Source organism: Glandiceps talaboti, chromosome 9, assembly GCF_964340395.1.
Source record: "Glandiceps talaboti chromosome 9, keGlaTala1.1, whole genome shotgun sequence".
NCBI lineage: Eukaryota > Metazoa > Hemichordata > Enteropneusta > Spengelidae > Glandiceps > Glandiceps talaboti.
In genome coordinates, this window is record NC_135557.1 from 17870996 (window position 1) to 17889729 (window position 18734).

The 18734-nt window shown below is 37.6% G+C and overlaps 2 protein-coding genes across 2 annotated transcripts; one reads left to right on the plus strand and one right to left on the minus strand.

Moving 5' to 3' along the window:
• Nucleotides 1-238: 238 nt before the first annotated feature.
• LOC144439902 (hematopoietic prostaglandin D synthase-like) lies at nt 239-6599 on the plus strand. The gene is made up of 5 exons (XM_078129134.1): nt 239-377; nt 3235-3327; nt 4333-4451; nt 5723-5833; nt 6435-6599. Exons 1-5 carry the CDS (start codon nt 239-241, stop codon nt 6597-6599), a joined length of 627 nt encoding a protein of 208 aa, XP_077985260.1.
• Nucleotides 6600-7868: 1269 nt separating this feature from the next.
• On the minus strand, nt 7869-15163 carry LOC144439903 (guanylate cyclase soluble subunit beta-2-like). Its single transcript, XM_078129135.1, has 10 exons — nt 14977-15163; nt 14494-14621; nt 13751-14204; nt 12751-13071; nt 12380-12528; nt 11553-11699; nt 11107-11261; nt 10331-10521; nt 9677-10000; nt 7869-8200 (listed from the first exon to the last, which is right to left on the minus strand). The coding sequence occupies exons 1-10, from the start codon at nt 15161-15163 to the stop codon at nt 7869-7871; spliced, it is 2388 nt and encodes a 795-aa protein (XP_077985261.1).
• Between the last annotated feature and the right edge of the window lie 3571 nt (nt 15164-18734).

An 18734-nucleotide genomic window follows, 5' to 3' on the forward strand; every position in this document is an offset into this window, starting at 1 on the left:
ATCACGTGATTCGTCAGACCACAGAACACGCCTTGTACCCAGTACCACCGCAGACGAGAGTTCTTACGTCAACTGATTTGCACATATCACGTGATTCGTCAGACCACAGAACAGCACCTTCGTACCCACTACCACCGCAGACGGGAGTTCTTATGTCAACTGATTTGCACATATCACGTTATTCGTCAGACCACAGAACAGCACCTTGTAAACAATAACACCCCACATTTGTGCAAACATGCCTAAATACCAACTTATATATTTCAATTCCCGTGGACGTGCTGAAATGACACGACTCATTTTCGCTGCCGCTGGTGTGGAATATGATGATGTCCGTTTCGAACAGGAGCAGTGGGAGACAGAAAAGGCGACGGGAAGTAAGTACATGCACTAAACTTTGGCATGACTGCTTGTAATGTACATATGTGCAACATTATATAGCATGACAACTGCAGTATGCAATCTGATAAACGTACTTGCCCTCGCTGTATATATTGTTTGAATCTGGCTCAAGGCCCATAAAAAAGAAATACACCAGGAATGTTCAAGAAAATACATATATAAATTCCTCAAACCAAAACCAACACAAAAAAAACAAATAGTGACATAAATCAATAAAGAATATCTCTCCAGTGCCTGCACTGTAGAGAGTCATGGTACATACATGAGTAAACACACTATACATAAACATTACTACTATCTAAAACTCTCTTGACAAAATTATAAACACTTTTCCGGACAAGTTCACCAAAGGACAAAACTGAGTAACAAACAAACATAGAACTAATACTACACCGCCTGGACAAATTTTAAAAAATTCTAAAACAATTATTTTACGCAACTCGAACTTTGTTGTATGTTTTCAACATAAAATCAGACCATAGATGACAACAGTATAAATTAGAACAAAAAGACTTGAATACCCTAACCTTAACTTGACTAGAACACAAAATTCCTACATTGAAAGTTACTACTTATGTAAAGTAATTGCATTTGTCTAGTAATATCATCATCATCCATGAAGATACTGAGTACAAATACACCCAGATATTTTGTACGAGTCGACAAACGAAAGCTTATTATCATTTAAAGAAATAACAGGGGTGTTTAAAAGCTTAATGTTTTTGGGCATGACAACCATACAATCTGTTTTTTCTGATTATAGATAATATCGTGTTCGATACCGTAAATCTCGCAAACATGAATAAGCTTTTTTGAGCCCTTGCTAGAGGGGCTGAAGACAATTAAATCATCGGCATATGAAATGTGATTCAAAAGTCTACTATTAATCAGACATCCAACCTTATGAGAAGACAAACGATGGCTCAGCTCATCAATGTAAACATTAAAAAAAACGTGGCGATAACCCCCCCCCCCCCCCCCCCCTTGGCGAACGCCTTTAAGAACAGTGAAGGTAGAGGAGATGACAGCTCCGCATTTCACACACTATAACTGAGATCTATACCAAAATACTATCTAACGAACAAAAATTACGGGAACTCCTCTCAGTAAAAGCTTTTTAAAAAGTGACCAGTGATTAACCCGATCGAACGCTTTAGAAGCATCCATAAAACATAGAAACATTGGATTCTTATGAAACTTATATAATTGGATAACTTCTTTCAGGAGATAGATACATTGGTCAGTAGAGTGTTTACCCTTAAAACCAAATTGATTGTCAGAAATATACAAATGTGACTCGATATAGTTAAGTAGAACATGTTCAAGCACTTTTGAAATGACAGATGAAAGGGCAATTATAAGGTCTATAGTTACCCTTATCAGTGACATCCCCAGCCTTATCCTTAATGATAGGCACCAAAACGGTAGAAATCATATCAGGTGGCAATTACCCGTGGATAACACAAATATTGAAGAGTATGGCCAAAAGAAAACTGTCATCCGCATCAATTAAGTGCTCAGTATAAATGCCATCAAGGCCACATGCTTTACCCTTATCCATACTTTCAATGGCAGATTTGATGTCTTGAACAGCGAACAGCTGTAGAGGGTCATTAACATTAGACAAACTGTTCCTTACAAACTCCTTATTGTTCTCAGACTTTACTGCAGAGAAAATGGCGATATGGCGATAATGGCGATATCTCTGTGACCAGTGGTTCCCCCACAGTATTGGCAAGAGGCACACGATTAGAGCTCTGCTGATCAACATGTTTCCAAAATTGAATATCATCTTTGTTCAACAAGTGGCCTTTGCAGTATGTTCATTGGTTTTACACGATCTCAAAGCACACTTAAAATGTGCCCCGGAAGTCTGCATTTTTATAACGATAGGTCCATGTTTTGGTCTGGCAAAACTGACCCAGAGCTTGAAAGCAAATCTATATGTGGATGGACACCTCTTGCCCTAAATTAATATTATGGATTAGCAGTAAAGACAAATGAAGTACGAAACGTGAACCAAGGTCATCAAATTCAAAGTCATGTAATGACGTCATTAGGGTCACATGGGTCATTTGTCAGCTGTCTAGAGTCCTGGATGGTCTGGAATAGAATGATACCTTATAGGAAATACAGCATTATTTAATAGCGGTCTCTTTATCGATTCATACAAATGGTCAAACAGTATATGATTATATGAACCAGATGTAAACTGAATGCTTTCAGTAAGGACAGACGTTTAAACTGTTGTACCTTCACGCATTATTGCAAACAAACATTTTGCACTACTAGACATGACTACAATAAATTATAGTGTGGCTAGGCACGTAGAAGGCAGGTTGTTGTGAGTGTGGGGAACGATGGGTATATGTATAGAAAGAGGAGCCACTCCGGTTGTGGCTAAAATCAAAATACTTCATTTCACAGGATAAGTAATGTTAAAATCTCAGAGTATAGGAAGTGGTTTGTAACTAATATTGGTATAAGGGATATATGATCATGTCGATAGATACATGCAGCTTATTGACATTGATGAAATTTACGAGAACATTCTTGAAGATGAAGTTTCCTCTGACGTCTCCGACACATGGCTTTGGAACTCCGGTCGTCACATCCTATAAATCCGCTTCTGCAAAAGTTGAGTTTGGCGTATTTTGAAGTACTTTCACTATAATCCACCATTTTAGATGCTACGTCAAAATGGCATTCTACACGTGACTGTGAATACGGTTTTGTCATTTTTCGAGAACCATGTCTAGAAACAATAGAATTATTGAGTGTTTATTGTTTTGTAAAATTCTTGTACTTTCGTTTTTTGATAATTTTTTTTAGGATATCCATTTGACCAAATACCGATTCTCAAAGTTGATGGATATATTCTTGCGCAGTCCAGAGCAATAGCTAGATTCGTTGCCAAGGAACATGGTAAGTAGTGTCTACTATAAGAGAGTTTGGTATATCTTGTGTCATGTTATTTTAAAATTAAACTTTTCATTTAAAAATTTGCAAGAAACACAAGACATGTTTCGAACAAATACCTTGTGGTTTTTAAGTGTCTAAGCTGGAGCTGTCAGAATGATTCAAATTTGCCAGAGTTGTTTTACAAACTAGGGGTGGGAAAAACTTTTGTTTGTTTTCACATTCAGTTATTTGTTTTAATATGTAAATTCGGACGTACAATTAGTTGTCAGTTATTTGCGTCATTCTAGGACAAGTGATTGTTTCACAATAAGAGTCTGTTTCTCAATCAAAGTAGAAGAAGAGAACTTAATAAATGTATGAATCAATCTGCCTCCATGACGATACAGTGTAACACTGTTAGTCAGAATTTTGTAGAGTCAAACGATGATTTTTGTTGAATCTGACGACGTTTTGTTTCAGTATTCTGATTTAATTGTAAGTGTGTACTATAGACGTTGGAAAGAGAACGCCTATGGTTTATGCCGGTATGTTTTGAATTTAGCAATTAGGCCATAAAATAGATACTAGATGACTTTTGTTTTAAAAAAAGACATCCTTCAAGATTTTGTTTGAAGTCTGTTTGGTACAAAATTGTCCATCAAGACAACAATATATACATGGGTGTTTGATACCTATTATGTCAACGAGCTATGATACGAGTCACTTGATGTTAGTAGTAAATATTTTTATCAGGAAGGATACGCTCGAGAAATACAGAAATTTGATATGAAGTGTGCAAGTGTGTTGGAGGACAGCTTTTCCAGTTACCAATCAAGAACTGAATATATTTTTTAACGTATTTCAAAAACCTACATCCTTCCATTCACATCATGACTGTGTGTTTGAAATCTATTCCACCCAAAACGCTAAATCAGGACTACAACATACACTCTTTTTGACATTTTTCAAAGAAATTTAACTGACAGAGATACCAGGCACGTGATGTTTGTATTCAATATTTTTTACCAGGACTTGCCGGCAAGGATAATCTTGAAAATGCAAAGATTGATGTTATTGTTGATGTGTTGGAAGATGTTTTGGTGGACTTTTTGGATTTTTTCTTCTTTGAGACAGACGAAGAAAAGAAAGTAAGTGCCACCTCATAATTCAATATTGACGCACGACTTGTGCGTCACTATGGATGGATGCTGGCAACAAACCAGTAAACTGAATAAATTATGTAAAGTAGCACACAAGCAAGACTTTTCCTTACGGACTTAGAAGCTAGCATTATATTACCAGTAATAATTTCAGTTTCTGTCGAGGGGGCGCTGTGTCTATTCCTTCACGCTTGAATGCAGTGGGAATTCCATGTATACAGGTAATGCTAGAGGGAGCTAAAAAGTTACTGGAAAATAGAAGTTGCCTTGGAACTTCCCTCAGGTGACATTACATTTGTACACACTCAGACAACTTCAAATGCGAAATAAATAATAACAGATGTGCTGTACACAGTTTAGATTTAGAAGTAGTCATCCACAAGTAATCATGTTGATTATCTGTAGCAAAGTAATCAATTGAGGACATTAAAATCGACGTGTAATTTTTTTCACCGAAGCATATTTCTAGTGCACCGTACAAGAATAGCAATATTTATCACTGTAATTCGAGAACGAATCCTGCTGTGTATGGTGTACCTGTTAATATTAGTCTAAAGTTGAAATATGTGTATGTTTTAGGCCTAAAAAAAATAAAATTGCAAAAAGTGTGAAGTCTCATATGAGAAATAGTGGTTGCAGAAACTGACATCAACTTAAAAAGCCACTAAAATTGTTCGTCCAATCTGTAATGGCTGTACATCTGATAGGAAGAAATAAACAACAGGGAGACCATTTGGAAAATAATGGAAAGCCTGAATAGACACGCACGCACGTACACACGCACGCACGCACACACACACACACACACACACACACACACACACACACGCACGCACGCACGCACGCACGTTCGCACGCACGCAGAAAAAATAAAAATTCTACCTACCCCCACCTATTCTAAAAATGAGCGTTACCGGAACCTCACAATTTTTTGTTATTAGGCCTTATGTAAAAACAAAAATCTTGTCCCATGAATGAAACCCTAGGCAACTTCAATTTACCTGTAAATCTTGCTTTTCGACCTTACGGTAGAAATTCAGTTTATATATATTATTCTCGTCCCGTTTGTCTATTAAACCATCTGCAATCTCATACAACCCTCTTTCTGTTGTATCATTCATAAAAAAAATATTTCAATGATTCAACATTAAGGGTTTACCACTACTATATAACTATTTGCAGTGTATCCAATCCAACCCCGTCTTTTCAGCTATCCTGCCCACGTGTATAATCTTGTTATACATCTATTTTACCTTCAGAAAGTACTGGAATCAAAATATAACACTAACAGAGTACCCGTTAGCCTAAGAGGCCTGGAGAAGTTATTGAAAGACAATAACGGTGGAGATGGATACTTTGTTGGTGATGACGTATGTGTGATCTATATCAAACTTTAATATTTCAGATTTAGATTTTGGGCCAAGTTCACTTATATCTACCAGTGTGGCTAAATGACAATATCACATGCCTGTTTTTGCCCAATGGCATATGTTGCGTGTTGACATCTGTTGTTTGTGCTCTAGACGTAATAACTGGCATAAGTCTCAGCTGTGAGATCTGTCCCCTGAGTTTGTCGCCTCTTGTGAATTTATCCTAGCGAGATATTTAACCCACATCAACGTCAAGTTGGCGAGTGCTCAGGGAGTTTTGGGGAACACTTTGGTCGGTCTGTTTTACTGGCACCTTCGTCCTATGATATAGACCACGAAACCATGTCTCCGAGTGTTGTGCCAATTAATTAAGCCCGACACTGAACAGGCTCCATGAAATCACCGCAGAATTTTATCTATGCAAACATAGCATCAAAATCAGACAGAAAATCAAATCATGGTGTCTGTGTACATATACGAATAGTGAAAATAACTGTATTGTACGGTGGGGCATACAACCTATAAAGAATACATTACACCTTTGGAAGAAAAATAAATTCTTATTTCTTTGTAATGATCATTATTTCAAAACTTTCGACAGCTTTCCTGGGCAGACCTAGCGTTCCTGGCACAGATGGACTACGATGTACCCCGAAATGCTACGCTATTGGACGACTATCCAAAGTTGAAGGCTTTACGTGAAAGGGTGATGGCACTGCCTAAAATTGCAGAATGGCGTGAGAAACGACCGGAGACAAAATTATGAAATACTTGTAATATAATGTCAATGACAAAATGTAATGAAAGAATAGTTTGATTTAAGGTGACGGATTGTAAACATTTCAATTCCTCATACAGACCTTATTTGAGAAGTATGTTGCGGCTATTAAACATATCAAGTTCAATGAGACCACAATGTTTTATATTTTTGATAAACACACTATGGTGGGGGCCCTTACTGTAAAGGCGTGTTATTGTCTAGTCTGTGTGGCCACTGTAAAACAAGATGTTTGGAATATTTACACATGTACAATCTACCAGGGCTACCATGGATCCATTGTAATAATAGAAATATGTATGCTGCTACTGTTTATATCAGTGATCAAATATATAGCAGATATTATGTAACGGATTGTTGTGTTATCTTCATTGTGTTTATCTGAACATGAACCCTGCGATCAGTTTCACGTCTTTCCAGTAGAAGCCTGTATCTATTGCACTTTACAAGAACAACAAAAGTTATCATTGCGATTCTGTAAGGGATCCTTATGTGCATTGGTACCTCTGAAATCGATAGTTTAGAGCTCAATTTTTTCTGTGTCGATGTAAACAAAACACAATGTCTCGTAAGGGAAATGCCAATGCAACTTCAATTGTCCTGTATGTACTGTTCGAACTAAGCAATCATTATAACCTTTAAAATTTCAGTGACATTAATAACAACATTGTATTTGTCAACTCATTATGTATGTAATCTTTTATTCAACATATCTTTCATTCATAGTTTTAATCATAGATAAAATGAATATGATGTCAAATACACAAATTGTTATATAGTGGTTTGAATTTTTTGCATGAAAAACTTATATTCTGCTTCCACCTCTGAATTCTTATATAGGTTGTAATAGTGTTCTTCCCATGCCACACAACACCTCAGACCACTATCAATCTATAGTGGTCTGAGACAACACGTTTAATGTAGATCAGCCATTTTGTTGATACACTGTTGTCGACCATGTTCATATCATTCTACATAGCCGAATCAAATAACTCTATATGTGATATGTACCTGAGTTGGAATGGTGTAAAGTGAAGGGTTTTTTTTCTTCAATAATTTTCGTCAAACAAGTTTTCAAAGCAGTTGACTGCTTAATACTCGACCACTTCTGGACAGTGGTACAGTAGAGTTGACGTCATTTCCGTTTCCTGTGTCTTTAATTTGTTATATGTTGCACCTTACAATAACTTACAGAAATGTTAACTTAACAAATGTAACAAAGGTTTGAAATGGTCACTTCAAGATTCAAAAAGAAGATCAAATTATAACACAAATTCGTGACCTTTTACCCCCACTTTGGTCATGATCAATATCTGTATAATTCCCAGTACCAAATCTATCATTCTCTGTGTTTCCCGCTAATGTCTTAACTTGAATCTGGACATGCCCATTTTCTTGTTGTCGGTCCTCCATTTCCTCTTTGCCGCCAAGTTGAGTATTGTTGTCGACACCACTATGAGTTGGATGATTTCTTGTTGTCAGGAATGATGCATCTGACCCTAAACAGCCGATCCTTGAATCAGCGCAGCGAAATGCTTCTGGGGTTCTGATACTCAGGTTTCTATCGCTACCCAATTTATTACCGAGTACTAGAGAAATGACAACACATACATACATATAGTTTAGATAAACTTTGAACAAAATTGAAAATGGAGACATAATCGATGGTGAAATGGTCCGCAAATTGCTAACTCATTAAACTCGCCACTGCCGTTTGTTTCTGAATGCCTAAAACAAACTATGTCAAATATATAATTGGGAACTTGGTAGGACAGAGATAGCTATGTGAATGGCTGTACACTTTCAGATAGAGCTGTATTGGATTGTATGTTACTTAAGATGTTGATGACGTTATATAGGGCTGCTGTACATGTGTCGATATACGTCTATGCCAGAAGTAATAATGTTAGTGTTACAACCATATTTATGATAAGTACAAGGTGCTATTATTATTATTTCTTGACTGCTTTATACATGCCCCTGATACATATCAGCACCCACCTCGCACCCCTCTCACTTAACCACAAGGGAGCCTTCAGTAATTACGAGGGGGAGGGCCGGGGGAAATCAATCCTAGACTGTGGCTGAAAAATGTGACCTTCTCCTAAGTCTCCTTAGGTGACCCTCCCTCAGGTTCCTTTCTCTAAAATATGACTTTCCTCCTGTTCAAATATTTCAATGAAAAACATGTTTAACATGGCCGCCCTGTGGCATAGTTGTTAGAGTTGAAGATTAAAGGTCCTGGGTTCGAATCCCCCTAGAGACAGGGATTTTTTTCTGCAGTAAGATCCCAACACATTGATAGATTGAAAGACATTCGTTATTTCCAACTATTACCACCACAGCGATATTGTGTTTGTATTAAATCTGGCCATAATTCCCAAAGATTAGATAATCGCACAACTGACAACCTCAGGACCAAGCTTAAGGTCAGCATCTCAACCTCACCTCCTTATCCTCAATATCTTGACACGTTGTTCCACCTTCACTACTAAGAGACCCGCTCCTCTCCTCAAAAAAACAACTAAAAGTTAATTCACTGCATTTCCCTGATATGTTATGATATTACTTGACAATGACGGCAGTGGTGGAATGTGGTAGCAGTAGGATTTGGGACTGTGGTGGCAGTGGTGGGATGCCAATATCATAAAATAACGCAAAGCTAGATGCCATATAACTCAAAGTGAAATGTGACCCTCTCCTTATTTCAATTTTCTAAAATATGGCCTTCCCATTATGACCGATTTGTAAAAAGTGAACCCCGAATTCCCCTGGCCTTTCCCTTGTAATTACCGAATGATGATATGATGATATGTGTTTTATTGTCATATATATACTGATACATATATAATGAAATGTGCATTGATTTTGCGTGTAATGAAAAATTTACAAAAACAATATTCTGTAGAGGACTCCTAACACGAAATTGATGCGTCAATAGAGAACTTAAATTGATTCATTAAGAGTGCGGACTGCAGTTGGGTAAAAGCTAAACAATGTGCGATTAGAACCTGATTTGATCGAACGGTACCGCTCGCCTGAGCGCATAAGTTGGAATAAATTACGTGCTGGATGGAAATCGTCTTTTACAATTGACTGAGCTCTTTTCTTTACTTGAGCGTTGTACAACTCATTAAGAAAAGGAAGTTGACATCCAATGATGCTACTGGCAGTGTTAACGATTCGATTGAGACGTTTCCGGTCATCAACTGTGGCATTGCCCCACCAAACGATGATTGACAGTGTCAGGACACTCTCAATCACCGCTCGGTAGAACTTAATCAACAGTCTCTGGCTGACACGGAAACTTCTCAATCGTCTTAAGAAGAACAGTCTTTTCTGTGCTTTCTTCACAATATGATCAGTATTGATTTCCCATTTCAGATCGGCTGAGAGGTAAACACCGAGAAACTTAAAATACTGCACTATTTCAACCTCTGAGTTGTTGATGACTAGAGGAACGATATCAGATGGATTCCTTCGAAAGTCCACAATAATCTCTTTGGTCTTTTTGACATTCAGTTCAAGATTGTTTTCAGAGCACCATGTTATGATAGTGTTCACTTCATTATGATATGATGTTTCATCGTTTTTTATTAATCCGCCGACGGTGGTGTCATCAGCAAATTTGATGATAAAATTATTATCAGACACAGTAACGCAATCATGTTCCCTAACATGTCATTTTTGGTTCTGATTTCAGTTTAATGAATACATACATGTTGGTGATACTCCCCATGCAGGTAACGTGGGAATATCAACATCAATTTGACCCCATTCCGGTCCCATCAGCTCCTCTTCTGATAACTTAGTATTTTCAACACAGAAGTAGGTGAACATCTTTCCTTTGCCTTTAATATTTATCTCTCCTCTCGTTTCAAACTTGTAAGAATTGGTATTGTGCAGCACCCTTAAAATTAAAAAAAAAATCGTCAGTGTGTGAAAAAATCTAATAAGGTTACTTCTCGAATATCGTGAAAGCAAACAATTTGTGATTGTCTGTTCATGTCTTTAGGTCTATGTCTGTGTGTTTCTCGCGTGTGCCTGTGTGTGTCTCTCAAAATGTCAGTGGGTGTGTATATATATGGCTATTTATCTTTGGATTTGAAAAGGTGGACTTTCAGATGTTATCAATTCTTATATGTATACATGAAATTATTGATTAAGTTTCATTCCAATGATGCAGTCGTTTGAGATGCTTTACGTGTCCACAGACAGACAGACAGACATACCTACATACATACATACATACATACATACATACATACATACATACATACATACATGCATACATGCATGCATGCATGCAGGCAGGCAGGCAGGCAGGCAGGCAGGCAGGCAGGCAGACAGACAGACAGACAGACAGACAGACAGACAGACAGACAGACAAGTTACATTATCTTAATTCAAGGGAGGTAAAAGTAGATAGTTTAAGTAAGAAGACTTAAAAAGATACTTTTATTGTCAGACTCTGGGTTCTCTGTATTCTACTTACATATGAGTGTATAAACTAATGTGCACTTTGCCAGGGACACCATTACTTTCGATCCGTGAGGCCGTGTTAACTGTATCACCAAACAAACAATAACGTGGCATCTTCTTACCAACAACCCCTGCAACAACTGCTCCGCTGTGTATGCCTACACGTATCTGTTCACAACACAAAGACATAACATCAGAAATTCAAGTAGCTATAAAAAGTCAGGTAAGGTTGATAATGGTAGGAAGCGTCATTATGGTTTTGGATGTAGAACGACATCATATTTTGAAATATTTTAGGTGGGGGGGGTTGAGATTAACTTGTTTTGGATTGGGAGAAGGTACTCGTCATTTGTGCAATGGCCGGATAAAGTACTCACTGTGGTTAATTTCTTGTTCTCATGTCTCACGCATGCGCACATCCTTAATATTATTATTTTATGCGAAAATACTGAGATTCACCTGTATTGGTTCTCCCGTGCTTGGTGAGGTGACCTCCTGTGCGGCTTTAAGAATCCCAAGACCAAAATTAGCTACTTTCTCTGCATGTGCTTTGGAAGGTGTTGGCAAACCACCGACTACCATGTATGCATCACCGATTGTTTCAACCTAGAAAACACAAACAATTTGTTTGTTAATAACCAAATTTAATGTCCTCAGGTTGATTATAATACTTGGCATGCATGGTTATTATCTAATTTTCTTATACGTCCTTAGATTGTGAAGTTATTATTCAATGACCATTTTCTAAGATGGTGCCCAAAATGGCTACGTGATGTCAAAGGTCAGATGGTAAACAAATATGGCGTCCAAAATATTCAGTTAACATTCTTCGAGACACATATACGTGCATTTGATACAAGGTTTAATGTCGCGGAATAATAAAGCTTAAAGCTGCTCTTCCTGTAACTAGGGTATTGTGTGTTTCGAGTGAACAACCAACAATATATATAATCACTGAAAACTGTTAAAATAGCAATAATTAAACATTGTACATGCTAATTAGTGGTCGAGTTATCATTTAGTAATACAGTAACAGGTTGAAGTCGTCTTCCTGTTGGAGTTGATTTTAGGGTTCGGACCCAAAAATCAATTTGATTGGATTCAGTGTACCAGGTTATATATACAACTACACATATGTTTACACTGGTGATTTAATGCTTTACATGGTGAACGATATATCATATTACTAGTAAGTCATTACATAAAAACAAACAGTTAAAAAAGTCCTAATTGCAGCTTGTGGAACCTTAAGACGATATGTACGTATTAAGACTATTCATAAGTACCTTGTAAACATCGTGAACCGTTGTCAATCGATCGAATCGCAAATACATCTGGTTCAGAAGATGGACAATCTGCATGGGTTTACATTCGGAGCACATATCTGTGAACTTGACAATGTCACTGAAAAGAACTGATGCTTCATCGTACTCGCCTAAAGTAAACAGAGAAGGGAATAAAAGAAAACGAACAAACGTTTTCGATATAGATTCCAGATAACATTGTACAGAGTACAGAAAAGTTGCTAATCACATGTTGAGGGCGTAATCAGCTGTATCACTTTGAACAACGAGTGTATCACACTATTTAGCCTTAACAGTGGGGTGGTGGTGTGAGGTGAATATTTCAATAACTATACAAATACAAATACCATTACCTGCCTCTACACTTCGCCCCTCCCTGAGATCATTGGCCACTTGCTTAGGGAGCATTGAGTAAAGTAATATATCCGTCTTCAGTTTTTCGTCCTGTAGTTCTCGCATAAGTACCCTAAGTTCCTCCTTCTTTTGTTCCAGTTGATTCGCCAGTTCAATTTCGGCTGTTCTCTGCTGATTCAACAATATGAGATCTCGCGTGACATCATGTGCAGCTATGTCTGAGAAGTGCATGTTATGGTCTTGTAGATCTTGTAGGCTCACCAGACGTGGTGAGCCAAGAAATATGATACATTGTAAACTTTCCATCCAAACCATTTGACCTGTGAATATCAAAAAGACAACATACACGTCAATAACATTCACTGCAACTAAACATTTGTTTTCGCTCAAAACCCAAAGTGTTCAACAAGTAAGTCTTTGTTTTTATAAGCTTAGTTGATGAGTCCTGCATACTAGTAATATATGGTTTAGTAGTTATTATTGATTTCCAGAGTACTGCTAAAATTAGAACTTAACTGTATCTGCATTTGTTCTCCATTTCATGGTTGGCGGGTTGATTGATTGGTTGGTTGGTTGGTTGGTTGGTTGGTTGATTGGGTGAGTCAGTCAGTCAGTCAGTCAGTTGGTGAGTGTGTGTGTGTGTGTGATTAATTGGTTGGTTGGTTGGTTAGTTGGTTGGTTGGTTGGTTGGTTGGTTGGTTGGTTGGTTGGTTGGTCGGTCGGTCGATCGATCGATTGATTGATTGATTGATTGATTGATTGATTGATGGATGGATGGATGGATGGATGGATGGATGGATGAACTGACTGACCGACCGACCGACGGTTGAATGGATGGAGGGAGCGAGGGAGGGATGGAGGGGGGATAGATGGATGGATATATATAGAAGTATGTTTTTGTGTGTGACCGCCAATGTATGAATACATGTGTGGATTATTTTGGCTGATTTTTATTTATGGGATGTTGGCTTTCCAGAAGAAAGTGAATGTACATCCTACCTCTGAGTGACAACGTTGGCTTGTCCTTTAACGTTTCCGCCATCTTGTCTTTCCTGAGATCAACCATAAATATCATATTGATGAACTTCCGGAGACTCGACATCTCTATTGGAATCTGTGGATGCTGCATAACAATGAACTCGTCCAGCCTCGCCCTGGGACTTTTTATAGCCGGGCACAACTTTTGCAAATTAGCGCCACTTTGTTGAATGGTCATGCTCTGGTCAAAGACGATATGAAATGGAAAGGATTTACAGAATGTCTCGGGGTCAATTAGTACTCTTACCGGGTACTTTATGGCGGTCGTGTCGTATAGGGGTATCACTGAAGGCTTCCTCATACAACCAGAGAAGGACATGTTGCTGGAATTTACTTTATTTAGAAGCGTTGAGGTGTGTGACAAATCCTCCTGAGAAGGCTCTGTGATATCTTCTACCGCCATGACTTCTAGACCCTTTGAGGTTAAACATAATATAATATATTTGTAATAGTTAAAAGAGCAATGGCCTTGAACGTAAATCCGTCATTTTTGCAAATTTAATGAACAGTTGTTGATACTTATGATAAATTACGTCATCGGGTCGTTTATGGGTTGTGAGTTCAGTCAATTGCGAGTGGTGGTTAACGTGTGATTTAGTATGTACAAACTGCGAGTACCTGTTAAATATGCAACAGAATTTACGCCCTATTACGTATACATTCAGCTTGTGCCCTTTATCTAAGTAAAAAATGATACTACATACCCTTTCTTTCACACGAACTAAAAATGTCGTGTGCTCTTTGCGGCCACCTTCAAACTCTTCCCTGCAGTCTAGCACTTCCATTTCGATCGAGGTATGAAACACAACTTTGGCAACCTCTTTGACGATACCTAGGCATGACATGACATGGCAAATATCAGTAATACATCAATCTCAACAGTTAGAGCAATATTAACATCTCTTGTGAACTTAGGGAGCCTTCAGTCAAACAAATCACGCTCGGTCAACGATTAAGACATATTTATCTCTGAGGCACATACTAAATTTCCAAAGCGTAAAATCACAAAAAGTTTGTTTCAAGGGCTTTCTTTTATATCTTTGTACTTTTCATGAGTTATTTCCCTTTTGCATGTTTGGTATCACATACGCTTCGCGCTTGTGTGTTGGGAGTGGTGAGAGGAGCTTTTGCTACCCTGATAGCAACGCCGCCCTCAGCGCTGTTGTTCAATTATTTTAAGGACTTGCCTATAACTATCCCCTTCAACCCCTTCCTGTTGGAGTAGTAGTGCAGGATAAAGGCGCCGTCTTCAAGATTCTCTACCCGGAAGGAGGGAACTGTCATATGTGGATAGGTAGTCTTCATATAAACACTGTGCAGGAAATCCAGGTTGGCAAAAAAGTCCGACATTGAGGCACCAAGGGCGCGAAACATGGCGTCAAATCCAGAACGGATGCACCACACCACCCAGTATTCACCAAACACTTCCCATACATTGTCATCACTCACCTCTAGATATATAAAAAATGAAACATGATGATTATTTACAACTGGGAGAGCATAGAGGTTGTAAGTCTATAAGCTCAGCAATACAATTCAATAGTAATACTGGTAACAGTGACAACTAATTGAGCTGCAAACAAAGAACTTTGCATCTGACAGCTGGGTAGACTAATCATGGCGTTCTTTTATATTAGAAGATTAAAGAGAACACTTGTGTCAATAAATTCATTTGAAAATCACTGGAAATTGCTGCAATTTCAATAAAATATGATTATTTGAACACGTGATGTGTTGTAACAAATGTCTATTCTAATCGAAAAATAAGCACTATTTGACTAGATTAAACAATCTACAGAATTGTCGCGACATACCTCAGATCAGTACACCGTTTTAATCAGTGAGGGACAATTACATATAAAACTGCCTTTGAATATGAATAAAAGTCTTCTCCTTTTCATACTTTAAACATGACGTACATTGATTCAAAATAACATGGGGTTGCATGTGATGTAGGGTCACACCATGTTCTTCAGTTTGTGTATGTCTGTGAAAGTTACTAACTTAAAGTCATATTGTATACCATATAACTAACCTTCACTTGCTAAAATAAACTGATAAGAGTATATCATTTCTTTTGTTAAGTTTGATAGTCTGATAAGGAGAAGCGATTTCGACACCTTCAATGCCACTTGTAATTGTCCACCACTCATAAATCAAAACGACGTTCTAATTATAAGCATGTGCAAGGGTTGCAATATATATATATTTAAATGCGTTCATCAGGTCGGTAAATCACGGTAATGAAGAGTTTGTTACACAGCCAAGGGTTCTTATTACTCACGACTACTAAAATTTCGTCTGTTTCGGTCGACAGACTTTGTTCAACTCTCCATTTGCAGGCTATTTCGGTAGTGTCAATAATCGAAAGCCAGGAAAATGACAGTTTGACGAAGGCTGTCGACTCCGAACAGTTACAAACTTAGGTCCGTAACAAAAACTATACACATTAAAAATGGTATTTTCTATTTTGCGATATATACAAGCACGATAGAGTATATACACTCCCAAAATATGGTAGAACCTGCAATTTACTAATTTGAAAATCTAAAGCATTCCGTCACTTGTATTTATTAAAAACATAAGCTTAAAAACATGTAATGTTCATGCATTTACAGACAAGTCTACAAACCTCATCTGCAGGGCACTGAAGAAAAACAACATTCAAAAACACCATCCAATAAAATGAAATATCAAGGGATTGTAATCATCCTGGTTCGATCGTCTGTATGTTTACTTTTATAATTGGACTATGTGCAATGACATCATTCGGTCGTGTAATGACACGTAATTGGTGCGCTAGGGACATAAATTATCAATTTGAAAATGAAAATATCTTGAGACATTGTGTGAACGTGTATGTTCAAGGATGGAAGTAATGATTACATTGGGGCCGCTGATATTAAGTGTGCACGACTCATTACACTATACTATGTATATAGCGACACATACATGTTTAAGCTCAGAGCTAATTATTGATCAGGGGGCAAGTCTCCAGGGTCCGACTTAATATTCTCAAAAACTATGTAATGAAACACCTATCTAGCACACTCGATTCATACTCGTTCAATTAGTGAATAGGCATTCACGAGCTGTAGCGTAGGGTGTACATATAGAATTAATTGGTGAACGTAATATGATCTATATTGAAGTGGGATTTCTTACTTTACAAATGTGTTTCTTTGCCAACAATATTACTCGTAATATGTAACAAGATCCATATGGTCGGTTGTTGGAAAACCGTACTCAGTGTCTATCGTATTATAGATCCTACAAAGATCCTACAATCGTTGAATAAAGCAGGTATTGAATAACACTTGGATTACAGTCAAAATAAACAGTACGTTGATTACGCGGCAAGCAGACCACTGAATTACCTGCGAATCTACGGCCTTTATTGCAACGTTCCAATAAAAATGGTCCGATTACGAAGTACGAAAACCTCTTGCCCAATTACCATATAGTTTTACGAAAAAGGCAATGCTTTTTACAAACAACAGTCAAAATAAAGAGTACCCTGACCATTGAATTACGAGTTTACCGGCTTTAAAATACCCGTTGCCCGCCATCATTTTACCTCAAATATTGCTTCCGTAAATGATAACATAGAAACAAAATCACTTTTCCATTTTCGACAAAGTGAGCGTTGAGCATAGTACTTTTAAGTGAACTTTGTCAAGTTTGGGACCCTTACAATAAAGGGTGTCACATTTTGTGGTATGCAACATGTGTGATTGACAGTTTAAAAGCATTATAACTATATTGAATTGAAATTATTTTCTAAGATAGACACAAACTAAAACTATTGTTGCAACATGTTGATTCAACAATGATAAGCTATAGTCTCAGTGGGGAGGCGTCTCTGAAAAACAGTTGTATTTGTTCCAATAACTTGCAGTGCTGTTTTGGGACTTCCGATGTTTACACTATGTTGAGCACAGTGTGATTAGAATCGCACAACATAGGAACCGCTATCACCCACTTGTGTAAATCTACCAGTTGTTATTATTATTATTGTTGTTGTTGTTGTTGTTGATGATGATGTTTTGTTGTTGTTGTTGTTGTTGTTGTTGTTGTTGTTGTTGTTTTCACATGCTTTAACTTCTGATGGTTGTTGGTGACTGTGAATTATAAATGGCAAGTCTCCTTGCAAGACACAAAGCCAACCACGGTAAATTGAGAAAAAGAAAATTACTCACCCATCAGCTCTGCTGCTGCTGCTACAAGGGCATAGGTCACAGAATCTGGATATCTCTTATATTTGATAAATGTGTCGTCTACGCCAGCCTTTTTCCTAAATTGACATTGAAAGTAACATTGCAATTGTTTTGCTGAGAAAGTTAACACATTGTAATGGGAAGTGTCTTTCAACTTTCCACTAAACGTTTACAATATGTGTTCATGTATCGTAAAACAACAACAGCTGTTAGAATGTTCGTTGAACACACTTGAATGATATGATGAACAGTCTTCCTAAAGATTAACGAACACGACAATAGAGTGATAGGCAGTCGAATTACACTCATATCAATCGACCTCAGGAGTTTATAAAACAATAAACTCTTGTTACACTAACATCGCATTCTCAATTTCACTTTGAGCTACTGACAACAGAAAACAGTAGAGGTATAGAACAGCACAAGGTCTTTCAGAAAATGTATAGGTTAGTAGTGTATACCATATTCACTGATGAAAAACAACCATTCTAACATATGTTGAACTTCACCTTGTGCATTTCTCCCTTATTTCCTCTGCTATTGACACTTATGATTTTCGAACGAGAGAAAAAATGTTGAATTCACAGCGTGACTAATAAACAAAGCATTATTTTGCAATTTGTTTTAAAGTTAGCAATGGCACTTAGAAGCCACCGTAAGACCAGGTTGTCGGTAGCGGAGAGGTTAAACCACTTGCCTCTCACCTCGGCGGTCGTGGTTTGAACCCA